Source organism: Rhinoraja longicauda, chromosome 12 (assembly GCF_053455715.1).
Source record: "Rhinoraja longicauda isolate Sanriku21f chromosome 12, sRhiLon1.1, whole genome shotgun sequence".
NCBI classification, from domain to species: Eukaryota; Metazoa; Chordata; class Chondrichthyes; order Rajiformes; family Arhynchobatidae; genus Rhinoraja; species Rhinoraja longicauda.
The window spans coordinates 807,587-834,624 of record NC_135964.1 but is presented as its reverse complement, the minus strand read 5'-3'; the positions used below and the strand labels follow the sequence as shown (position 1 = coordinate 834,624).

The window sequence follows — 27,038 nt, the reverse complement described above, 5'->3', positions numbered from 1 at the left end:
CAGCAATAGATTACTGCAACATTTTATATGTAGAGATAGTACTGGCAGTGCAACTGTGCAGGGAACTTTGTGCAAACCTCTATCCTCTCATTACTGCTTGCTGCCATACCGCGAGACTGGCACAGGTCCCTGTGAGTTGGTGTGATTGCTCTCCTCAGCCCAGGCATTCACCTGTGGGAACAAGTTGAATAGTTGTCTCTGGTCATTGAACTTCTGTACCCAAAACTGAGAGAGGTGGGAGAGGTAACAGTGCCCATCACATCATTCAGGGAGTTTGTAGGATTGGGTTTTTTCTATCGCCACATGGAGTGGATGCTGTCAGATCCCAACAATTTAGGGGTGGCACGGTGGCGCAGCGGTAGAGTTGCTGCGTCACGGAGCCGGAGACCCAGGTTCGACCCTGATTACGGGTGCTGTCTTCACAGAGTTTGTACGTTCTCCCCGTGACCTGCTTGGGTTTTCTCTGAGGTCTTCGGTTTCCTCCCATTCTCTAAATGTAGATTAATTGGCTTGGTATAAGTGTAAATTGTCCCTCGTGTGTGTGGGATGGTGTGAATGTGTGGGGATCGCTGGTTGGCGCAGACTCGGTGGGCCGAAGGGCCGGTTTCCACGCTGTATCTCTTAAACTTCATCTAAAACAATGACTCTCACTCAGTGTGCTCGCCAGATTGCAGCCCTGAGCCCGATGTACAGCACTGAGTGGCCTCACAATGTGCATTTGTGTGAATGGTCATGGTGGACAATCTAGAGCTTGATAATGGACGACTCAGTTCAACGTTAGCAGTTGCTTGGAGGTTGGAGCCAACTCCTTGCACAGAAAAATGATCCACAAGGCCTATGTGGGCAACAGCATGATTCAGACAAGTAGTTTGGTAGGGTCAGCATAAAGTGAAGGAATTATTAAACCGATGTATCAGGCTTCTTGCAGGATCTCTCAAGAGCTTTGAGCAAACAAGATGAAAATTGCCATGTGCCGTAAAGAAAAGGCCAGTCAGTAAACATCATGGTCAATATTTTGCAATAAAATAGGACATTTTTGGTTTCAATTTTATTCATTTTGAATGACAATTTCCAGTGTCACCCCCATTTTTTTTTTTAGAACTCATCCCTCTTCAGGACATGAAAAGTAACTCCATGATAAATGAGTGCTCCCGTCAGTAATAATCTATTTGTAATTTAATGTTTTAATTATCTCTGGATAAAAGTCGAGGATCAGTTTGATGTTGCTTTGTTAAGAAATAAAGGAAAGATCAAATTATATTGATTCATATGGAAAAGCTTTATGTTGCTGAAGCTGCTGGGAAGAAAAAGTATTTGCAAAAGATTTCAAAATTGCTTGGGGTTTCAAAAGAATTGATGTTATTGCCGAAGATTCACTTTTGCCATTGATACAGTATAACATAGACATCGCAAACTCTTTAGAAGCACTGCATTTGTTACAATGATAAAATATAGTGTGTTAGGATGATTTGCAGTGAACCTGCAGAAAGTTATTGCTCTGTAATAGTTAGGAGATGACAAATACATCGTAAATTGCAACAATGAATGTTCAAAAATGGCAGTCGCACAAGATTGTTCAGACATAATAATATCTCGACCTGCTTATTTTTATTATTGCAATCAGATTGCATTTTAGCTTTATCGAATTACTGATGCGCTGAGGTCACAAGACACAATGTGGTGCCTGTAATTATGGCACAAAAATGGTGGCACGATTACATATTTAGCAGGGCGGTGTGCCGCGTACAGTTAGTGTGCGCCCATGTGCCTGAGCCAAATTAATGCTGAGAATGTTCTCCTGTCCTGGATGACGCCACTCATGTACATGAGGTTGCTTAAAATATTTAATTGGGCATCATTCCTTGCCTGTGACACAAGTTTGTGAATGGACGTGATCGATTGAACGTCACTGGGTCTGAATTCATGGGCTGAAATGAAGATTGAATTTGCTGTCCTTTGGATACAGCATAAAGCCAGCCTCAACCTAAAAGTAAGGCCATGCACAGTGAAAGGGCAATCTGCAATTAGGTGCCAGCCACAATGCAAAAGTGGAACCTACTCCAATTACCTGTGGAGCCACATGCCCTGGCAAAGCCAGCATGAACCATCTTTATTTATTTGTTCACGGGATGCAGGTCTCATAAGTAAGGCTGCACCATATCCATCTCTAATTGCCCACATTAATGGGGTCGTGAAGAGTCACAAAACACACACAGCCAAACCAAGAAAGTATGGGTCATTTTTTTTCCAGAAGGACATGACTGATCCAAATGTTAGGTTCTTATGACAATCCATTATTTGCATAAACTAATTATACCCCTCTCACGTCTCAAAAGCACCATAGACTGCTAGAAACGAATAATTATAACGATAGAAACAATTAACTCTTTCGGGATAGAGGAAAGAGCACGTGCCCCACACAGTGCCATCTGTGGCCCTCATAAATTTGTCTGGGTTAAAGCTGACGGAAAATCAGTGGTGGACCTGTAGATCCCACACATCTGACCCTGAATACCTATGATTCCCATCCAGAACCTGGGCAGCATACAAAAAAGAGAGTATCTTGACCCTTCCGAGATCAGGGCATCATGTTCTCTTGCAAAGGTTCAATACATGTGGCATCACCACTTCTGAAATGTCCCATTCGATGTTGCTACATTACTGACAATGGAAGTAATATTGGAAGATATCATGGAGACTTACTTCTTTATGAAAGGGGGTTGAATTCCCAAAGTTTCTGCTTTGGGCATTTCGTCCAACACTGCCGCCCGCAGACAGTGATTGCTGAAGTTCTATTCAAGTCAAGAATTGCTTTCTGTTGGTCTTCTCATGTTTGGGTTCGAGCCCATCTCACGACGTTATCTTTCAGCAGATTGTACAGGTATGTAGGTTAATTGGCTGGGTAAATGTAAAAATTGTCCCTAGTGGGTGTAGGATAGTGTTAATGTACGGGGATCACTGGGCGGCACGGACTTGGTGGGCCGAAAAGGCCTGTTTCCGGCTGTATACATATGATATGATATGATATGATTGTGGCTTTTGTGGTGTTGGGCTCAGTGTGGTAGCAAGCCATGAAGTTTCATGCATTATGCTACACATAGTTAGTGTTGGTGTTGCTAAGTAAACAAGTTCACACCTTCGCTAAAATGGCAGTAAACAAAAGAGGTGTGAACATTTGTTAATAATATTGCACAGCTTGCTTTCAACTCTCTTCTGCCACTTTCCTCCCCCTCCACCCCTCTCCCTATGGTCTGGTTATATAAATATGCCACATACTGATACAGTTCGTGAGGCTTCTGGCAGATGAAGAAATGTATATCACTCACCAGTCTTAATTTGATGATTTATTCAGATTTGTCAGGTTAGGGGTGCTTTCCATTCCCTTCAGTCTCCACCAGTACTTTACCTGGTGGATAATCAGAATAATCTACTCATTTTTTACACTGCCGCTTCAAACCGCAGGTTCCATTGCTCACTAGCACTGCGAGTATTAATATGATTTACAAAAAGGAATCAGCAATTCGAATAGTTTGGGTCCATACACTCATCTTTAATTTTCTAACTAGATTTGGGACGTGCCCAGATCAATGATTGATGTTTAGCACTGCTGACACAACGTTTATTGCAAAGCTCTTCCCAATTTGGCATTCACTCGGCAATCTCACATGGAGGCATTTCTTGAATTCTATTGTGGGACATTAGCATCACTAGCAAGGCCAACAGTTATTGCCCAACTCTAACTGGGCAAACAGCTTGCTCGGCCATTTTGGAAGGTGGTTAAGTCAACCATATTACTGTTAATCCAGAGTCGCCTCTGGATTATTGTGATCATGGCTGATCATCCACAATCAGTAACCTGTGCCTAACTTCTCCCCATATCCCTTGATTCCACTCGCCCCCAGAGCTCTATCTAACTCTCTCTTAAATTCATCCAGTGATTTGGTCTCCACTGCCCTCTGTGGCAGAGAATTCCACAAATTCACAACTTTCTGAGTGAAAAAGTTCCTTCTCACCTTAGTTTTAAATGGCCTCCCCTTTATTCTAAGACTGTGGTCCCTGGTTCTGGACTCCCCCAACATTGGGAACGTTTTTTCCGCATCTAGCTTGTCCAGTCCTTTTATAATTTTATATGTCTCTATAGGATCCCCTCTCATCCTTCTAAACTCCAGTGAATACAAGCCTAGTCTTTTCAATCTTTCCTCATATGACAGTCCCGCCATCCCAGGGATTAATCTCGTGAACCAACACTGCACTGCCTCAATTTCAAGGATGTCCTTCCTGAAATTAGGAGACCAAAATTTACACAATACTCCAGATGTGGTCTTACCTATACAACTGCAGAAGAACCTCTTTACTCCTATACTGAAATCCTCTCGTTATGAAGGCCAACATGCCATTAGTTTTCTTCACTGCCTGCTGTACCCGCATGCCAACTTTCAGTGACTGGTGTACAAGGAAACCCAGGTCTCACTGCACTTCCCCCTTACCTAACCTGACACCATTGAGATATTAATCTGCCTCCTTGTTTTTGCCGCCAAAGTGGATAACCGCACATTTATCTACATTATACTGCATCTGCCATGCATCTGCCCACTTACTCAACCTGTCCAGGTCACCCTGCAACCTCCGAACATCCTCTTCGCAGTTCACACTGCCACCCAGCTTTGTGTCATCTGCAAACTTGCTAGTGTTACTTCTAATTACTTTGTCCAAATCATTAATATATATGGTAAACAGTTGCGGCCCCAACACCGAGCCTTGCGGCACTCCACTCACCACTAGCTGCCATTCTGAAAAGGACCCGTTTACTCCTACTCTTTGCTTCCTGTCTGCCAACCAATTCTCTGTCCATGTCAACCCTACCCCCAATACCATGTGCTCTAATGTTGCTCACCAATCTCCCGTGTGGGACCTTATCAAAGGCTTTCTGAAAGTCTAGATACACTAGTTCATGGCAATATTTGTTTTAAAGAGAAAAGATTTTGATGAAAAATGATGGTTCAGAGGAAAGGAAGACTGAAATACTTGCACACATACACCGATGAACTAAAACATTATGACCACTGACAGGTGAAGTGAATAACATTGATTATCTTGTTAAAATGGCACCTGTCAAGGGGTGGGATATATTAGGCAGCAAGTGAACAGTCAGTTCTTGAAGTTGATGTGTTGGATGCAGGAGAAATGGGCAGGAGTAAAGACCTGAGCGACTTTGACAAGAGTCAAATTGTTATGGCCAGACGACTGGATCAGAGCATCTCTGAAACGGCAAGGCTTGTGGGGTGCTGCTAAAGGATCTGCTGCTAATGTTTTGGTGCCAGATACCACAGGGCACGTTCAGAGGTCTTGTAGAGTCCATGCCATGGCAGGCCGGTGCTTTTTGACTCTTTGAAAAGAAAGTTAATGCAGAAATATGGTTTTACAACTGATTGTGACAGTGGCAAACTTCATCTTTTCCACCATGCTCCTAACTCGCCTCTTCTATCTTTTCAGGTGTCTATAGATGAACGTCTGAAACAGCTACATGAGGCTCATAGAGATTTTGGACCCACATCCCAGCACTTCCTGACTAGTAAGTAATGGGTGTCCACCATCAAATTGTAATATTCCCAATAATATTCTGGAAGTTACATATTAATTTTTAAATGGATCGAATCATTGCCATATTTATAATATCCTGGGATGTAAAGTATAAAAAAAGACCTACGAACCATGATTTATTTATCAATCCCATTTATCCTTCTCCCAAAGAAAAGCTTTTGTCTTGGAACTTTTATTCGATTTTTTGCAAAACAACCTGTGGACTCAGCTATCTTCTCATCTCTCCATCCAGAAAATAAATGACTGGTACAGAATAACAGGCTTTCTGTAGGTTCAGACACCTTTATAATAGTTTGTGCCTCAGAAAACAATGCCATCAATTGACAGTGAAAGATTGCACCTGTAATCAACAAGAAAGCATGGTTGAGTTTATCATTTTGCTATTGGTTAGAACACAAAGTGCTGGAGTAATTCAGCGGGTCAGGCAGCATCCCTGATGGAGATGGAGGCCTCTCTTATCTCCATCATGCAGCATCTCAAATGGAGATCAGATTTTCTGAAATCCATCTTCTCTGATGGATAGACGTCGACTCTGAAGAAGGGACCCGACCTGAAACATCGCCTATCCATGTCCTCCAGAGATGCTGTCTGAGTAACTGAGTTACTCCAGCACTTAGTCCTCTACACAAAATTCTAGCATTTGCAGTTCCTTACCTCGTAAGTTCGTAAATGATAGGAACAGAATTAGAACTTGCGGCTCATCAATACCTACATATTGTTGTTGAACTGAGTTAACCTTCAAAATTTCCTCGAAACATTTTCCAGCCAATGAAGTAAATTTAAATAGTAGTCCGTGTTGTTACCCAGGAAAAAAATATTAACAGTTTTTTAAATGAATTTCTTAGGATTGGAGTATTACTGGTAAGACCAGCATGTATTATCCATCCCCAGTTGCCCTTGAGAAGGTGATAGTAAGTTGGCCTCTGGAACTGTTGATGTTCCTTCCAGTTATTGTACTGCCATATTTCTCTTGGGTAAGGGAGTTCCACAATTTAGATCCATCAATGATGGACTGCTGGCAATATATTTCCAAATGAGGACTGTGTGCTACTTGGAGATAAATGCACTAAAGAGGGTATTTCCAGTGTACCAGCTGCCCTTGTCCTTCTTGGTGGAAGAGATTATGGTTTGAGGGGTTTGATTGGAATAGACTGAGTGATTAACTCCAGTGCGCCTTGCAAGCACTGTGTGCTGGTACCAAAGGAATTCATGTTCAGGGTGGATGATGGTGGTCGTGAGATAATGCCCTGAGGAACTCCTGCAGATATGTTTTGAGATTGGAACGATTACCCGCAAACAACTGCAAGAAATTGGGATGACTGAGGTCAAGTAGATTTCTCTCTGGAAAAGAAAAGACACAAAGCTTTAGAGTATCTTAGCAGGTCTGGCAGCATCCCTGGAGAACATGGATAGGTGACATTTCAGGTCAGAACTTTTCTTCAGAAGGCCAATCAGACTGGAGAAGGTCTTGCCCTGAATCATCACCTATCCATATTCTCCAGAGATGCTCATGTTCATAAGTTATCGGAGCAGAATTAAGCCATTCGGCCCATCGTCCACTCCGCCATTCAATCATGGCTGATCTTTCCTTCTCAACCCCATTCTCCTGCTTTCTCCCCATAACCCCTGACACCCATATTAATCAAGAATCTGTCAGTCTCTGCCTTCAAAATATCCATTGACTTAGCCTCCACAGCCGTCTGTGGCAATGAATTCCACAGATGCACCACCATCTGACTAAAGATACTGCCTGACCTATTGTATTGCTCCAGCACTTTGGTGGCTTCTTTAATTCAGTTCCCTGATGGCTTGCAAGTTTATATTATGGAATGCAGAGTATCTTATGTGATGCCTAAAGGACCTCGAAGCAAACAGATCCTCCAGCCATGCATGATAACAATTCCAGACCATGCCAGGATTTAGTTTTTTGTCACGTGTACCGAGGTTCAGTGAAAAGCATTCGGGATTTGGGATGTACGTTGATACGATGAATCCCTTGAAGTTAGCAGAATCATAAAGACTACATTGTCATGTTAATAGAATACCCATCTTACACACTAACACTATTCCACGCACACTAGGGACAATTTATATTTTAAATTTTATAATTTACATTTATACCCCACCAATTAACCTACAAATCTGTACATCTTTGGAGTGTGGGAGGAAATTGAAGATCTCGGAGAAAACCCACGCTGGTCACGGGGAGAACATACAAACTCCGTACAGACAACACCCGTAGTCAGGATCGAACCCGGGTCTCTGGCTCTGAAAGGCAGTAGTTCTACCGCTATGCCACCGTGCCGCCCAAAGAATTGATTACGGTAAGTAGCTAACATTGAATCCACAGCCTTTGTCTCTATCCTTTAACCACCCCTCCCCCCTTCTCACCACACCATGTCAACCCACACTGCACATTTTATTGTCAGGAGCACAGGGGGTGGGTGGCACAGTGGTGCAGCGGTAGAGTTGCTGCCTTACAATGCCAGTGACCCAGGTTCGATTCTGACTACAGGTGCTGTCTGCACTGTGTTTGTACGTTCTCCCTGTGACTGCGCGGGTTTTCTCTGGGTGCACCGGTTTCCTCCCACACTCCAAAGATGTACAGGTTTGTAGGTTAGTTGGCTTTGATTAAAAAATTGTAAATTGTTCCTAGTGTGTAGGATGGCGGACCGAAGGCCCTGTTTCCGTGCTGTATCTCTAAGATCTAAAGAGCAGGAGATTAAAACCTGGGCCTTTAAAATGTCTTCTGAAGTTGAAGGTTTCTTTGCAATGTTCTTGCTGCACTTGATTTTCCTGTGAGTAAAATAGAAAAGATGTTGGATGGAAGTCACTAGAAACATATTGACATCACCTGTTGGCTCAAGAGGTTTCTGCTCATAACTCTCAAGACAATTTTATAGCATGTACTTTATCATGGTTGCCAGTGACAATAATGCTGATGTCAAATCTTGTGTGTTAAAGTACTAGTAGCGATGCTTGTATCACTGGAGAATTTTGAAATGTACTATATGTGTTTTCCCCCACATCGGCAAAAATGTTCATCTTTCCTTCCACTGCTTGCTTTGGAATGAGCTGAGGCTGGTATATGAATGCAATATAAATTGCTACACAAATGCAAGCCTGTTGTCACAGGTAACCACACTTCCATGCGAGATGGCAGGCTCACTACCTCACAACACCGAGACTTTAAGAGTGAAGAAGAATGATAATAATCCTGAACTATTTGAACGTAAATAGTTTAGTACTTGCTGAAGCATGATGATTTGGTAATTGTAGATGTAACATCTATCCTGCTATGTAAAGGGAGGTTTTGGCATCATTGGGACTATTAAATGTGTAGAGGCAGCCTTGCCAGGTGATAAAAAGTATATTACTTGACTGGAAACAGGAATAAAAGTTAGCAAGTTCTGTTATGTACAGAAAACAGTTATCCTAAAATAATGTGAAAACATTGCCAATACCAGGACTTTATTAATGCTGTTTCCTTTATCATCAATTGATTTGTCAAAGTTAACAAGACGGGAAATTCATGGATATTCATGGGTTAACATAATTTTGCCAGTAGATCATTCTCTGGACTCTTTGTCACAGTACAAGCACTGACTTGCCTGAAAGGTTGCTCTGGCAAACCCCTTGAACATTGTGACAAGTTTTAGCAGACTGACTGGTGCTAATTTATTCCTTAGTGATGTTCCAAAGCCTGCCTTTTACCAGAGAAATTTCATCTTATTCAGTTACTTTTCAGTCCATCTACAATAGAAGTTATGAGGACAGTGTTATGGAGAAGCCTTCAACTGGATTATCACAGGCTCAGTCTGTGATTGTTACTCATTTTAGGAATGTACCTGCCTCCCAGAATCACTCCAGCAGATTTAAACTACTGTTTGATACTTTTCCTATTACATTCCAGGGATTGTTTGGTTTTAAAAGAAAATTGCTTTCCTTTTGACATTTCATGCTCGTTTATTCAGTAAATCTGTGGATTCTGTTACTGCTATCCCAGATAAATTCACAGTTCCACAGTTCTGGGATTTTTCCCATCTGTCCGTCGCACCAGGTGATGTGTGCACTGCAGTCACAGCCAGCAGTGATTAACTTCCCTCAATGTCCTCAGGGAAGTTACGAGCTACATGCCTCCTTGAGTCACTGCTACCCTTGTGGTGAATATACTCCCACAGTACAGTGGGATAGGAAGTTTCAAGGTTTTGATTCAGCATTGTATTGATCAAGGATTGCAGGTACATTTCCAAATCAAGATGATGTGGCTTGGAGGATACTCAAAATCCATTTTGTTTTATACGTATCGACTCTCTTTTTTGTGTCCAAGGTCGTTTAAGATGAGGAATTGATGTGTAGCCATCTACCCTTGGCTTGGTAATTGGCAACCTTGGCAAATTGCTGCGATGAATCCTTTAGGTCGGGTATCGTGTGCCAGTGTGTGCTGTTGGTGCAGGAAATGCATTTAGAAACATTGAAATACAGAAAATAGGTGCAGGAGGAGGCCATTCGGCCCTTCGAGCCAGCACTGCCATTCATTGTGATCATGGCTGATCATCCACAATCAGTAACCCATGCCTGCCTTCTCCCCATATCCCTTGATTCCACTAGCCCCTAGAGCTCTATCTAACTCTCTCTTAAATCCATCCAGTGATTTGGCCTCCACTGCCCTCTGTGGCAGAGAATTCCACAAATTCACAACTCTGGGTGAAAAAGTTCCTTCTCACCTCAGTTTTAAATGGCCTCCCCTTTATTCTAAGACTGTGGTCCCTGGTTCTGGACTCCCCCAACATTGGGAACATTTTTCCTGCATCTAGCTTGTCCAGTCATTTTATAATTTTATATGTCTCTATAAGATCCCCTCTCATCCTTCTAAACTCCAGTGAATACAAGTCTTTGTAAGATGGAGGATGGAGTGGTGATCTGCTGGCTCCCTTGTTCTAGATAATTAACCTGTGTGTTGGAGCTGGTTGTCGAACAGCAACTTAAATTCAGCTGTCCACATAAATGCCCATCTTATTTTTGCTCCATGATGGCATGTAAGACATGAAACTAATCAATAGGTGTACAACAGGGCAAGCCGCAGTGAATAACGGTATCAGATAGGGCTGTGTCGTGGCCCCAGCACATCACAGTTTAGTTTAGTTTAAGGATACATCATGGAAACAGGCCCTTCACCGCACTCAGTCCTCACCAACTATCAATCACCGGTTCACACTGATTCTATGTTATCCCACTTTCTCATCCACTCCCTACACACTAGGTGCAATTTACACAGGATAATTAGCCTACAAACCCACACGTCTTTGGGATGTGGGTGGAAAAAGAGAGCACACGTAGGAAATCCATGTGGCACAGGGGGAACGCAAACTCCACACAGACATCACCTGAGATAAGGATCGAACCAAGATCTCTGGAGCTGTGAGGCAGCCAATCTACCATCTCAGTTGTGCCACAGTTTTGCAACCTCACTGACTGTAAACTTACTGTGGAAGTGGAGGTGATCTTCAGATCAAGTGGTGTACTGTTCAACCAAGCCCTCCAGAACCAAGCTGACATGAACGTAAGTTGTCATGCTGCAGGGTGCAGATGCTGCATGCACTTGGAGGTCACGTTCTTAGCTACCACCTGCTCACAACACTGAGGCTGGTGGTCTTTGCCATCACGCTGACCTCTGACATTAAAGCTAAGCATTGAGACCCCAGACCACCTCAGAACTCAGAACCACTGTGACAAAGGTAGATGATGAAAGTCACCGAGGTCTTTAATGCACCAACACAGCTTAACGTCAATTGATGAGACGGTGCTGAGAGCATTGTTTGCTGTTTTCATCACCACGCTGTGAGGGGAATGTTATTAAGCTGGAGAGGACGCCATAAGAAATCACAAGCATGTAACCGGGACTGAAGGGCTTAGGTTAAAAGCAGAGGTTGGATAAGCTGAGACTGGTTTCCCAAGAGAGAAGAAGGCTGTGAGATGACGTTATAAAGGTTAATAAAACCTTCAGGGACATAAAGTGGATAATCACAATGATTTTTTCCAGAATAAGGGAATCTAAATTTGGAGGACATAGATTTAAAATATGAGGGGAAAGATTTAAAGGGAACCTGAAGGGTAGGTTTATCCAGAGGGTGGCAGGTTTATAGAAACAGCTGCCAGAGGACATGATGTTTAAAAGGTATTTGGACACGTACATGGATAGGAAAGGTTTAGAGAGATACTGGCCAAAAATGGGCAAAAATAGGTAGACACAAAGTGCTGAAGTAACTGAGGAAAGGTCCCGACCTGAAACATCACCCATCCAGGGATGCTGCCTGACCTGCTGAGTAACTCCAGCACTTTGTGTCTATCTTTGGTATAAACAGCATCTGCAGCTCTTGGTTGCTGCATAGGCAGAAATAGGAGTTGTTGAGTAACTTGATCAACAGGGACATGTTGGGCTGAAGGGTCTGTTTCCATGCTGTATAAATGTTTGCTTCTCTTATTCAATTGAGGTAGATAGAGCTCTAGGGGCTAGTGGAATCAAGGGATATGGGGAGAAGGCAGGCACGGGTTATTGATTGGGGACGATCAGCCATGATCACAATGAATGGCGGTGCTGGCTCGAAGGGCCGAATGGCCTCCTCCTGCACCTATTGTCTATGGTTCTATGTTTCTATGTAAAAGTGTTCTTGGAGATCTGGACCCTAGATCTGACACAAATTTGCTGATGTATTGGGCAGCAGTGACCCTGTATCCCAAGGTCACTGGGACCTGTGCCTATGTGCTTATGGCCCACAACTGGTATCTCAAAGCACTGGACAATTACCACCAATACTGCCACCATGTTTGTGATGATGTTAAAAACCTGGAGTCCATACATCGAGAGCACATGGAAGCCCTGCACAAGTGGGCAAAGGAGCATATTGTCTCACAAACTTGTCTCAGCACCCCCTTCCCTCAACCCTATCAGGTCCTTCTTCAGGAGGAATCTGCAGTTCCTGCATTGGCCGCATTAATCTCCTCAGGGCCCACAAACCCAGAGTGGAAGTGAGAGACTGCCAATGAAGGAAGACTAATGTCAATTGGTCCCAGATGAGGTCTAACACCAGTTAATGGAGTGCTTCCCTCTCGCTCATGTGAAACGTCAGATATACTCAGCCTTCAAAACTTTGCCTTTACCTGATCACGGGGCACTGATTGTGGATGATCAGCAGGATCATATTGAATGGCGGTGCTGGCTCCAATGGCCGATTGGCCTAACCCTGCACCTATTTTCTATCTTTCCATGTTTACCTTGCTGATGAGAATTGTTAGCTTCACCTCATCTCTGATGTCTAAGATTATCCTATCTGATTTTATAGCTTTTCATTGTATCTTGGAACACGTGACAATAATAAACTTGAACCTAAACCTAAAAAAGTGATAGGCAAAGTTGTTAATGCTGATCAATGTTTGACAATAATTAGCCAAAAAGCAGGGATGTTCAGAAATCTAACTTTAGACCCATTAAGATTAACCCACTTTCAACGAATCAGAATGTAGAAACAAAGAAGTGCATATGCTGGTTAATGCACATTGCCTTGAGTAGAGTGGTTCATTTTCAAGGAAAATATACTGTGTTTTATGGCTATAATTGTAATATTTTACGAGGTTTATTTCTAACGATTGTATCATTCTATTATACTGGGTATAATAGGAGCTGGGTCAGCTCACTATTTACCAGGCTATTTCAGTTTGTTTTTCAGTCTGCAATGTGGTGGCGAGACTAAAGGCAATACACATTGTAATTATCAACACCTTCGGTCCACAACCCAAATGCTTCACCATTATTTTTTATGGTTGATAGAGTTCAATTTCAAACAGATTTATAGAAAATTTTCTCAGACCAGTGGGTTAATCCTTTCCTTCTTCATGGGCAGCTGAGCAAACAGATGGAGATCTGCAGAGCTGGGTATAAAAATAGTCATTTTACTGATTAATGGGGGGTTTTCTGATTTACACTAGACTTAACCTTTTTTCTCTTTGGCTTCTCGTTTTCAGCTTCGGTGCAAGATCCTTGGGAGCGAGCAATATCACCCAACAAAGTCCCCTATTACATCAAGTAAGTCCCATTTTAAAACTGTACAATGTCATCACATTTTTAGCATATAAACTAAATATGTCTTCATTCAAAGGTAGCTGATGGATCAGGCTCATAGAGTGCATTTATCCTTCTCCCAGGACCAGTGCCAGTGGTGTGGGCCTCCAGCTCGCTGATATTATGTTATTGCTTGCAACTAAAGACATAAGTTGCAATGTCTTGCTGGCTGTGTTGAATTCCAACCATCATCAGCATTGGTGTGAGGTAAAGGCACCAATCGGAGCTGGATTCCAGTTTTGCACACTGAGACCTTTCGAAACAGCAATGATCTTTACACTTGCACGGTTTAGATTTAGTTTGGATTCAACTAAGTATGTAAACACCTGCAGGTTCCTACCAGCACGAAGGAGAAAACAATCCATCCCCACCATCCCAGCAGCAGATTCATGGATTCAGTTTCTCATGCAGCCATGCACTCCTTATTGTGTGAAGGATGTGTCCCGGCAGGACAGGTGATGCCCAATTTCATGCATGAACATCCCTGAAATAAAACCACGTCTGTTCCATGCAAACAGCAACATAAACTACAAATGGAAGAGCAGAGATCAGGCATTAATTAGCTAGACGACCAGAAGTCCAGATAAATATCCATAGACTACCGTAGGCAGAGGCGTGCTTTATATCACAGATACATTGTATCTAGACCACGTGAGATCTGCCACGAGTGTAAGGTCATAAGCTAACAAAGATCCCAGCTGACTGGATCTTGGCACAGGGTCTTCATCTCGGATACCAATGGTCATTGCATTTAAAGTTACACAAAGATCCGGGCACTGCACAGTGATGCCATAGATTCTGATCAACAAGGAATCTAGATAACCCAACCCTGGGTGCTTGCATCTGGAAGAGCAAATATCTAGACATGCCACAGTCAGATTTTCAATCACAATCAATTTGCTCAAGTGTTTGCCAAAATAATATTTATGTTACCATAGAATTTTACCTATTTTTTATTCTTTCAGATCTTTTGGGTAAAAAATTAAACATTGTGTTTAATACCCTTTCTCTAAGTGAGACAGCTAACCTGATATAAGCATGCTTAATAAGATTGTAGACCCAAATGCTCTCCAGGGCCGACTGATGTGCCCATGTCTCTGGAGCTCAATGGGAAACACAAAGAAAACCTCTGATTCAATAAGGTTTGCATTAGTGCTGATCGCATCAATAAATTGCAAAGATGTGTATGTGCAGCGGATGGTCAGCAGAGTAGGTCCAGGAATTCCTTGCAACCTGAAGAACTAAATACACACAAATGTTCTTTATCCTTTTCAAGGGGACTTATTTCCACGTGACAACTTACCATTCTTCTAAGCAAGTGTTTTTTTCTATTCCAGTGCAAAGACTGTGATCGGAAGTAGACTAAGGTCATCAGAGTGAGAAATCTAACTGCTTATTGTCCAATAGATTTTGCTTGTAGTTTTTAGAAAGTTACCCTGCCATGCTTCATAGTTTTTCTCTTAAAAGCATGTGGTTTAGAAGCAGTTTTGTGCCCTTTGTGTTGCCTCTGGATTCAATTAGTAATTGCGGAAAAGTAACCTTTTGATAAGGATTAGCATGCTTTTTTGTGATAAATTGAACCTTCTCTAACAAGTGATATGCTATTCATACTTGAGAGCAAAATGACTTTATCTTATAAAAAGGGGTGATATGGTTGAGAATGTAGGGTGTTAGCAACTTGATCAGTCCACAATGTACATCAACTTGTTTGCACCCCCTTCCCCTTCTTAACATTAGTGCTATCTGGGAACTTCATTTCATTTAAGCTTTGTGCAGGGCTGGAATATTTATTTTATCACCAATGGTGTAGCATCCCCAAAGATTTTCAACATTTAAAAAAAATCTTTTTACATAGATAAAACTCTGTGTTGTCAATATGTTATTCTGCTTTAAGAATACAGTTTTTATAATATGTATTTTGCGTGTAGACTTGTCAGCCCATCAGAATTTTTGTGGACTTGCTCATGGGTGAATGACTGGGAAATGGGAAAAGGGCGGAATGTAAGAATGTGCACAGCAATCAATGACATTACATGCAAATATACTAGTTATGGTTATCACCCAGTGAGCAATTTATTATTGAAGCCAAATGTTGAGTGTGTTTGCTGAAGATACTTTGTACTTTGTCTGTAACACATTTTACCAAACAATGATAATAACTAAAAAAAATCACCCCCACATTGAACTAAGATTAACTAAAAATTTCAAGTGTTAGGTACATAACAGCAGAATCCCTGTTTAAGTTGAAAAAGATAAAGAAAAAATGCTGGAAACACTCAGCAGGTCTGACAGGCAAGAGAAACAGATTTAATGTTAAGGTTGTTCAGTTTTCATGAAAATGTTTTTCAGAACTTCAGCTTTGTTGTTGTTTATTCCCAATAATTTGCATCCCTACAAAGATTTTCAATGTGGCAAAGCATTCAAGACGACACAGGAGTATAACTAAACAAAAAGCAACAGCAATTACTGGGATAGGTAATGGTAACTTGGTCAAAGAAGTACGTTTGAAGGAGCATGCCAGACAAGAGGAGGGAGGTGATGGAATCCAGGGAGGAATTAATGATTTGGGATGGCTTGGAGTGGTGAGACGAAGGAGAAATGAACAGAAGCTGAAGATTGAGGGCGGGTTGTGGTGCAGGACAAAGATGGGGATGGGGAGGCACAAAGCCACAGTTGTACTGAACACAGAGCCGAGACAATGGTAGATCAATGAGCACGTGGCTGATGGGTCAGATTCATGACCCAGGCAGCAATTTTGGATGAGCTCGAGCTCGTGAAGGGTAAAAGATGGAAAGATGGCAACAAAGTTGGAGTCAGCAAACTTTAAACCTAGCAAAAGCATTCATAGCAACTGCAACAGCAGTGGTGCTGGGCAACATTGTGGATATAAACAGAAATGGTATTTATAGATTTATACAGCACGGAAACAGGCCAGCCCAACTTGCCCAAGCCAACCAAGATGCCCCGTCTACACTAGTCCCACCTTCCTGCGTTCACCTATCCATGTACCTATCCAAGTGTCTTTTAAAAGTTGCTATTGTACCTTTTAAATGTTGTTAAATTGTCTTGAAGAAGACATGCTCAGAATTTATGTGAGGTGTTGAGTATGTGAATAGTCCAGTTCATTTTGCATCCACCAGTGGCTGGAAGACGGGATCCAGGTACCAATTGATATGCGTTTGTGGTCCAAATCTAGCATGCCAGTTTTCCTTCTGATCAGTCGCTTTGTTGTCTGTGGGACTGAATGATGGATCAGTATGTAGATTTGTAAATTGTGCATCAGCAGACTTTCATGGCATGACGAGATAGCATCATCGGGTTGTTTTGACTCATCACGGTGAAAATCACACAGGAGCTGCACTTAATGCCTAACCCTCATGGAATGCATCAAACAGATCTTATTTGAGAAATAGTTGGGATTATTCTCGGGAGTGCTACACACTTGGTCATTGTACTAAAGACTGTTAACTTAAAGGGATGGTGTTCTAAAGAATTCCTTAGTTCCTTACTAGAATAGCTCCAGCTCTGTACCTATCTCCTTCTTTAATAGCTTCATTTCTTAGGAAATGTAAACGCTTCTTAGGAAGCTCCTCGAAAAAAAGATTTATGTATAAATTACAGTTCAGGAATAAAAACTGCAGATGCAGTAAATCTGAAATAAAAGCAGAAAATGTTGGAAATAGGTCAAGCAGATTCTGTGGAAGGAGAAATGGATACTTGGGTTCTTATAAAGTGTCATTAATCTGAAATGTTAGCTGCCTTTCTCCGCAGATGCTGCCTGACCTGATGAATGTCTCCAACATTTTGTGTATTTCCTCTCAGTATTTTTTTTAAGAACTAGATGACCCATGGACCCGTTGGGTCCAAACCTCCCCTGCATTGGTCTAGCACCCTCCCCTCTCCACTCCAAAAGCGCACAGCAAGATCCCAGGATATATCCGAGGCTTTGGCAGCCGGGGAGTCTCCCCCGGGGTCGTGGGCGGGTGAGAGGAAAGAGGAGAGTGAGCCACTCACCCCGGCCCCCGGCGGTTACCAGCAGGAGAGCGGCCGCAAGGCGCTGCGCCATGATCGTCCTGTCAGCGAGCATCTACTTTGACCTTCTCTCTGCCACCGCGTTGCACCACAGGAGGAAGGTCAGGCGCGGGGCATGCTGGGACTGGAGCCAGTCCTCCTGGCGCTGCTGTCGCGCCACCACCGGGCTCGGCAACCCTCCCCCAACTGCACGCACGTGGATACTCATGGACCCATTGGGTTTCCATTGTGACGCAAGATAGTTCAAATTCCATCTCTTCATTCTTTCTGGGCACGCCACCGTCTGGCCCGGCAACCCTCCCCCAACTGCGCAGTCGCGGCTGCCGGGCACGGCAAGTGGGAGCGATTTATTACATTTTATAAAGTGAATAACTTTTAAAATATAGCAATAATTTGAACAAAACTTGATACTGCACACCACAGGCGAATGGTGAGTAAGGTGGGCTTAAAATTGTTGTGCTATCATGTACCCATTTGGCTGTATTTCGGGAACATACATACAAATATATATACATACAAGATGAGACTTTTAGTTATATAAAGATAAGCAATAATTGGTCCATGGCATGTTCTTGATTTTAGTCTATCAGGTATCATCAATTGAAATTTAAGAAATTATTGTATAAATTGTTAAAATTGGTACAATTTAGTGTTCAGTACTCCAAACTGTGGATTTGATTGAAACTCCCAAAATTGTCATAAATCTGAGCTTTAAATTTATTTGACGTGCTCCTTTATATTTTATACTTCCCTATGAGGAACAGTCTTGATATGTTTTAGCTCCAGGTAAAGATCTCATGGCAATATCATGTATCGAAAGGAAGGAGAAAATTGTCAGGAAATATGCACCTTAACTTTATTCCCCACTACCTCTGACTTAGTCACTCTGAACTAGCTGATATTGGTCTATCTGTTCTGAAATGAGATAGAATTAGCCGTGTTTTAATTTGGATATGCCTAGTTTCTCTTTTTTCTATAATATGTTTATCAAATCCCTTTGGATACTCCTAATCTTCTCCTTAATCTTCTCTGCCAAAGCTATCTCACGACCCTTGTTTCCCCTCCTGATTTCTTTCTGTATCTCTAAACTAAACATAAGTGTACCTCTGCATCCTCTATACTCCTCCAGGGATTCACTTGATCCCAGCTGCTTGTACCTGGCACTTGCCTCCTCCTATGTTCTGACCCGAGACTCAATTCCTCCCATCGTTCAGGATTCTATACTCCTGCCAAACTTGCCCTTTGCTCGAACAGGAACATGCAGTCCTTGAACTCTCACTATCTCACTTTGAAAAGCCTCCCACTTGCCAGTTATTCCTTTGTTGGCAAACAACACACTCCAATCAACTCTTACAACCTTTTGTCTCATACAATAACATTTTGCCTTGCCCCCATTTAGAATTTGAATTTGTGGGCGAGCCCTGTTCTCTCCCAGAGCTATTTTAATACTAAGAGAAGCATGGTCACTGGTCCCATAAGTCTCGCCCGCTGACAGTTCAAGTCACTGGCCCTGCTCTATTTCCCAAGAATAATAATAATAATAAGCATTTATTTTATATAGCGCTTTACCAGGTGCTCAAAGCGTTTTACAAAAACAGTCATAACATAAAAACAAACAGACAAACTATCCTGACGGAGAAGCGGCGAACAAATAGGCCAAGTTTTGCCCTCTTCCTGGTAGGGTTCTCTAAATGTTGCCTGAGGAAACGTTCCTGAACACACTCAACAACCACCTTAATCTCAGCCCTTAACGTTTTGACTGTTAGGTATGTTATAATCTCCCCCATGACAACCCTATCATTCTTGCACCCACTCCGCAATCTCCATACATACAGTATTTCTCCCTCTGATTCCCGTTGATTATTTGGGGGCTGATAGTAAAATGCCAACAAGGTTACCATCCCTTCTTATTTCTCATCCCCACCTATAAAACTTCATTGGATCATTAAAAAATATAAAAAATAAAGTGGATAAGCTTGAGGCTCAGTTAGACATTGGCAAGTATGATGTTGTGGGAATCACAGAGACATGGCTACAAGAGGACCAGGGCTGGGAACTGAATATTCAGGGGTACACAACGTATAGAAAAGACGGACAGGTGGGCAGAGGGGGTGGGATCTTTCTGTTGGTAAGGAATGATATTCACTCCCTTGCAAGGGGTGACATAGAATCAGGAGATGTAGAATCAGTATGGGTAGAAATGAGGAATTGTAAGGGTAAAAAGACCCTAATGGGAGTTATCTACAGGCCCCAAACAGTAGCCTCGACATAGGGTGCAAGTTGAATCAAGAGCTAAAATTGGCATGTCGCAAATGTAATGCTACGGTGGTTATGGGAGATTTCAACACACAGGTAGACTGGGAAAATCAGGTTGGTACTGGACCCCAGGAAAGGGAGTTTGTGGAGTGCCTCCGAGATGGATTCTTAGAACAGCTTGTACTAGAGCCTACCAGGGAGAAAGCAATTCTGGATTTAGTGTTGTGTAATGAACCTGATCTGATAAGGGGACTCGAGGTAAAAGAGCCATTAGGAGGCAGTGATCACAATATGATGTTTTACTCTACAAATTGAGAGGGAGAAGGGAAGTGTCAGTATAGCAAAGGGGATTACAGTATAGCAAAGGGGATTACAGAGGCATGAGGCAGAAGCTGTTCCCAATGTTGGGGGTGTCCAGAACCAGGGAGTTTAAGAATAAGGGGTAGGCCATTTAGAACGGAGATGAGAAAAAACTTTTTCAGTCAGAGAGTTGTAAATCTGTGGAATTCACTGCCTCAGAAGGCAGTGGAGGCCAATTCTCTGAATGCATTCAAGAGAGAGCTAGATACTCTTAAGGATAGTGGAGTCAGGGGGTATGGGGAGAAGGCAGGAACGGGGTACTGATTGAGAATGATCAGCCATGATCACATTGAATAGTGGTGCTGGCTCGAAAGGCCGAATGGCCTCCTCCAACACCTATTGTCTATTGTCTATTGGTAATTTTATCTCAGCTGTAATATTCTCCTCAATCAGAAATGCAACTCCCCCTCCTCTCTTCCCTCCATCTCTATCTTGCCTGTAGCACGTACCCTGGAACATTAAGCTACTAGTCCTGTCCTTTCCTTAGCCATGTTTCCATAATGAATATAATATCCCAGTCCCGAGTGAATGTCCATGCCTTAAATTAGTAAGATTAAACGAGAACTTACCAGTTCGAAGTTTGATCTGTATTTTATGAGGAGTTACGATGAGGGATTACGTGAAGACCCCGTCCAGCACGCATGCGCGACATTCTTCAAAGCAGCGGTGTGGATTCACAGAAAAAACACAACGATTGAAATAAATATAGTAAAGAAAAAATAAGAACTTAATTACCAGTTGATCTGTATAATAGAGGGTGGGAGCGGAGGGCACGTAATCCCTCATCGTAACTCCTCATAAAATACAGATCAAACTTCGAACTGGTAAGTTCTCGTTTAATCTTACTATTTTATTTCGGAGTCACGTGAGTGACTACGTGAAGACTTCAAAGCTCTGTGATTCCGAACCGTGTACCAGCTCATGCTTCACTCACTGTCTGAAGACCTTAGAGGGAGGAAGTATGTTATCGCGATCAAGAACCTGTTTGTGAACAAAAAGGTTTATTAATGACAACAAAAAACAGAGAGCTCCCCAGGGCTTAAATTAAATATTATCTGCAGACTCTAAAATTCTGTCTGCAAATGTAGCAGGTTGCGCCAGCGGTTTATTATAAAACCTTTGGAAAGTTCTTTCCGAGGACCATCCTGCTCGGCCAGAATATGGTCCATAGGCACGTCCATTCGACTAGCCGCCGACGTAGATGCAGCCCTGGTGGAGTGAGATTTGTAAACATTCGTATTGACTCCCGTGGACTTAAGCACCTGCTTGAGCCACCTTGAAATGGTTTGGCTCGTCACCTGACCATGAGGCTTCTTGTGGCTTATCCATAAGGCTTTTTCTCTCCCTCTTAAGTTGTATGTTGTGTATATGTAATTGGCGAGATGGGTCTTGGCACACAGCCGTGGTTCAGATGAATATGCCCAGAACTCCATGACTGGAGGCGTGGTACCTGGTCTAGTTTGTTTGACCAGTCCCTGAATATGGAATGTGAAACAGTCCAATGACTCTGTCATGCTGTCCAGCCTCAGAAGGTGGAGGGACTGTACCCTTTAAGCTGACACTAGTGCCATGAGCATGACTGATTTCAGTGTAAGTTGTTCCAGCGTGAGTGCCCTGGGCGGTGGCCATCCCCTAAGGTACGTCAGCACAATGCTGACATCCCAGATCTGAGTGTACCTTGGTCTGGGGGAGTTAGTGTTAAAAATGCCCCTCATGATTTTGATTACTAGTGGATGGGACCCCAAAGCCAGTTGTCCTGCTGCTGGAACCAAATAAGCTGACAACGCACTCCTGGCTGTATTTATGGCGCTGTTGTAGGTAGTTCCTGTTTTGGAGCAATACCGTTCCCATTTCCTTATGTTGGTCAGGTATTGTCTCCTGGTGGACTCCCGGTGGGATGCGGTCATCATGTTGATGGCGTCCTCAGACAGTCCCAGGCCCAGTAGAGGTCTTTTTAGAATCTGCAAGCCCGGAGATTGACTCTGTCATGGCACGGGTGACTAATGCCTGACACTGGGTGGATTAATAATTCCGGACTGCTGGGGAATTCCAACGGTGTTTCGACAGCCATGTCGAGGGCCACTGGGAACCATGGCTGTGTAGGCCAGTCGGGTGTTATCAAGATTCCTGAAGCGGAATTCAATTGAATCTTGCGTAATACCCGACTGATGAGGCAGAAGGGAGGAAAGGCATAAAAGAACATTTTCCCCCAATACAGCGTGAATGCATCAACTGCTGCTGCCTCAGGGTCTGGTTCCCAAGCGACATACGTTGGTACCTGGTGATTCAGCCTGGATGCAAATAGATCGATATCTGGTGTGCCATATTGCTTTGTAATTTCGGCAAATAGTTTGGGATTTAACATCCATTCGATGTTATCGTTAAATTTGCGTGACCTGGTGTCTGCCACTGTATTTTGCTTACCTGGTAGGTAAGTTGCTGGTAACCAAGTATGTCTTTCGACACACCATTGCCAGATTAGGTTGACCAATTTGTCACACGATATCGACTTTACACCACCCATGTGGTTGATATAAGCCACCACCGTGGTATTATCTAATTGCAACCGGACATGTGCATGATCCGTATTAGATGAATATGCTTTTAAACCATAAAACGCACCCAACATTTCTAAATAGTTGATACCCCGTGTCTGTAGGCAAGATGATTCAGAATTAGTCCATCTGCCCCCTGTGCTGGATTGCATGTTAGTTGCTCCCCAGCCCAAAGCACTTGCATCCGTTTGAATGGTTAATACTGGGTTGGTGATTATTATGGGACTGGAAACTGAGCCTAATGTTCCTTGTCCACCATTGTAACTCTGGAATGGATTCAGCAGTTAAATACATAGCTGGGTCAAGTGACCTGAGTTTTGCTTTAGTGCGTGCACTTTTGCTCTTTGTAAATTTTGGTAGTGCAAAGGCCCAAATTGTACAGCTGGAAAAGCTGCTACCATTTTACCAATAACTCTAGCTACCTGCCGTATGGTTGGCTGACGTTTATGCAGTAGTTCGTGGCATGTTAGTGTCAATTGTGATGCTTTCCCCTTCTGCGAACAGTATCAATCGTAAATCCAAGATAGTCCATGGTAGTGGACGGTGTAAAATTGGATTTATCTGGATGTATGACAAACCCCAAAGTTTCAAACAAACGTTTGGTGGCTGCTACTGCCAAAATAGCTGTCTCCAAGGTTTTCCCTACTATTAAAATGTCGTCTAAGTACGCCATGACTATATGCTTTTGTTTCCTCAATAATGCGAAGGCGGGTTTTAAGATTTTAGTGAACAACCTTGGAGCGGAGGTTAGTCCATTTGGTTTTAAATTGCCATAGCTATTTACGATGCTCCTTGTGTATGGGTACTGAGTAGTAGGCATTTTTTAAATCAATGCCTGCTAGAAAGTACCCTCTAGAAATCAAAAGTCTGGCGGTTTCAAAGTTTCCATCTTAAAATGTGTATACTTAACTGACTCGTTTAACGTAGTTAAGTCAATGATGATGCGACATCCACCATCTTTTTTAGTTTTAGTGAAAATATTAGACACAAATTCCAAAGGTTGATGTTTTGTTCTTTCAATGACACCTTTTGCTAGTAGCCTCACAAGTTCAGCTTGACCCTCTTGTTTCTCTTTGACTGAGAGGGTGAATACCCTTTGGGGTATATGCTGAACTGGCGGAATGTTTTCATGAACAAAGTCAATTTTATAGCCATGAATGCAGCTTAGTATGTACTTGTCATTAGTGATGGTTTCCCATGCATCCAAAAACAAGTGCAATCTCCCCCCTGATAGTATAGAGCCCCTACTGCTCATATGCTGAGAGGAACCAGACCCACCTACCTCCATGGTTACTGGTGCTACTTCTGCCTCTTCGCTGGGCGATGAGGTGTCTGCTGGGCTGTAGAGGGCTGCTGTTGAAGTTGTTGGGGGTGGCGCATTTTCCATGGGGTCCGCTCTGGGCCCTGGCCTAAAAAGGCTTACGGGGAATGGTTGCGGACCCCGAGCTTTCACCAGTCCCATATGGTGGTCTACGACTGGTGGACGCCGTGAGGTACTGCCGCCTGGGTTTGTTAGGTCTGCTCGGTCCCAAACCTGCCCTCACGAGACCAAAGGTCTTGGATTCTTCCTCTAGGTTTTTCACCTTTTTTGGAAGGTCCTTTCCAAAAGCAGAATTGGAGGTTCTGAACCCGGTGTTTTGCAAAGTCCCGCAAACTTAGGGTTGAGGGCAGGCTTGATGATTTCCTTGGTGCACAGCAGAGCTAATGTATCTTGCTGATTTGTGGAGATGTCCACACCATCAATGGACCGAGCATATAATGTCATCCCTGCAGTCAGGGGTTTAAGGATTTTCTGGAGCTTCAACTCCAGGTTCCTGATGTTCTGCCCCAAATGTCCCCAAATTTGGCTGTTTACAGCTGGTACATTCAATGATGTACAATTTTCTGGGGCTGAATATAGTTTAAGAGCCTCATTGACCACCCGTTCTTGTAGGGGTTTTGAGGACAGGTGGTCAATGCTGGCTGCAAGTTTCGGCTCTAAAGGCCGACCCCCTCGTGGAATGACCACGTAGCGGTTGACCACACCCAGCAGCTCTTCCTGATCCTGTACACTCTGCGTACTCCGGACATCTTCAGCCAAGAACCCATCTTGTTGACCAGCCCAGACCTGGTCGCCAATGCTGCCTTCAAAAGAAGGTGAGGCAATGGCCAGTGCCGTAAAGGGCACTGCGGGAGTACCTGGGCTCCCTTGGCGAGTCTGCTGCTGCTCTCTCAGCAGATCTCGCTGGAGCATTTGCTCCATAAGCCGTTTTCGGCTTAGGCGGCTGCCAGTGCCGCTCTGTAGCGGTGTGGCATCTTCATCCGAATCGTCGGATACTACCGCCCGGTTCTGGCTGCAGGTACCTCCAGCTCGCTGCTCAGGCTGCGCTAGCGGTGCTGGGCTCGGCTCGGTAGTTTGCCGCCTCTTGCCCCCCCTCCAAAGAACGTTCCTCAACGGAAAACGAACGGGGGCGAGCTGCAAGTTTATTCCCTCTGGTCTGGAACATAAAACAGACAACAGAGAAAATACTCACGGCCACGGTAAAACTTACCTGTCGGCCCGACTTTTCAAATTGTAGCGGGAGCACCTTGAACTCCCGTTCGTCGCGCTGCACTGCTTGAACGCTAATGTCGCGCATGCGTGCTGGACGGGGTCTTCACGTAGTCACTCACGTGACTCCGAAATAAAATCATCTGCTTTGCCTGTCAAGCTCCTTGTATTGAAATAAAAAGCAATTTAATCCAAGTCTTTTCTCACTAGTTTGACACAAAGTGCTGGAGTAACTCAGTGGGTCAGGCAGCATCTCTGGAGAGATGGAATGGGTGAAGTTTTGGGTCAAGACCCTTCTTCTGACTCGTGTGTTCCCTTCTAGCCTCTCAAACTTTGTCCCCCACCTGGCAACGCAGCCAATCTAGTTTGAAGCCTCTCTCACTGCGCTGGTAAATCCACCTCTTCCCTTTTCTCCCAATCCCCCCCAACTCCCCAATCCCCTGCTCAAATAACGTTTAATTCTGGAATGCAGCAACGATTCTGAAAATAATCACATTTTTTAAAGTGAAGATTCAATTGTATCAGGCACCCAATGGGGAAATATGTCAGACAATTCATTAAATGTATGCAGAAACAATGTTGGAGGCAATGAACAGAAATCTACTTAGGGTTTTGGAAAAAGCCTTGAAAAAATTGTTTTACATTCAAATCACAGAGAAGGCAAAGAGACACGACAGTGATTACTTGAGAGATTGAATGAATTTTTATTAAACATTAATAAATTTAAATGTTAATAACTTCAAACCTTTATGAAAAGAGTCATTTTGAGGATAACATTTCCCTGACTTGTGAATAGGAATTGGACGGCTACTTTGGACTGGTTTGCATTGTTCTGTCAGCAAAAATTAATTTTCAATTAACTTTAGTCCCCAGCAAATTCCAAAATTGGGAAATGTTGAATAATGGGTTAGAAATGCATCACACTGAAAATGTCACTGTGCTTACTAAATTTTCTTGTTAAATTAATGAAGCAAATTAATGCTTAAATATCATGCGAATCCAATTCAAAATAAATTATATATTTGCATTCAATTTCCAAATGTATTTTTAGAAACATTTCCAAACGTGCTGGCTTGCGATAACAAGTGAGGAATGCTCCACGTCTAAAGAAAAACACTGACTGTCATTTTCTTGCCGATGAATTCACCGACACAGACCAAATAATATTTGAGGTTCTCATCCCAGTTTGCACCATAGCATGCACCATTCCACGCCAGCCCAGCTGCTTGGTCCAGTTCAGGATAACTCACTTCATATTAAATCATGTTGGGAATCATGAGTCAAGAGTGTTTAGTTGTCATGTACACCCAAGAATGGAACAATGAAATTCTTACTTGCTGTAGCTTTTTCAGGCACGTTAGCTCAACAACACAATAAATAAATAAATATACAATAATCATTAATGCAATAAATTATCAGTTACACGAGGTAACCAGATCATAATAGTGCAACCCTTAAACAAAGTCCATGGTAGTTTGGTTGTGGTTAGGGTTGTGCAGTGTGATTCAAGAGCCTGACAGTTTCTTGAACTGAGAGGTAACTATTGTCAGGCTCCTGTATCTTCTGCCCGATGATAGTAGCGAGA

At 43.0% G+C, this 27,038-nt stretch overlaps 1 protein-coding gene across 9 annotated transcripts in view; it reads left to right on the top strand.

The window, feature by feature from the left end:
• The window catches only part of dmd (dystrophin), a 1,595,363-nt gene that overhangs the window by 1,414,929 nt on the left and 153,396 nt on the right, over positions 1–27,038 (top strand). For 6 of the 9 annotated variants that reach the window (XM_078408877.1, XM_078408870.1, XM_078408878.1 and 3 more), the window contains 3 exons: positions 5,494–5,572; positions 13,624–13,684; positions 15,058–15,096. In XM_078408877.1, coding sequence (XP_078265003.1) covers positions 5,494–5,572; positions 13,624–13,684; positions 15,058–15,096 — 179 coding nt within the window. The remainder of the gene's footprint in view (positions 1–5,493; positions 5,573–13,623; positions 13,685–15,057; positions 15,097–27,038) is intronic. The other 3 variants (XM_078408876.1, XM_078408872.1, XM_078408871.1) reach the window with 2 other exon arrangements.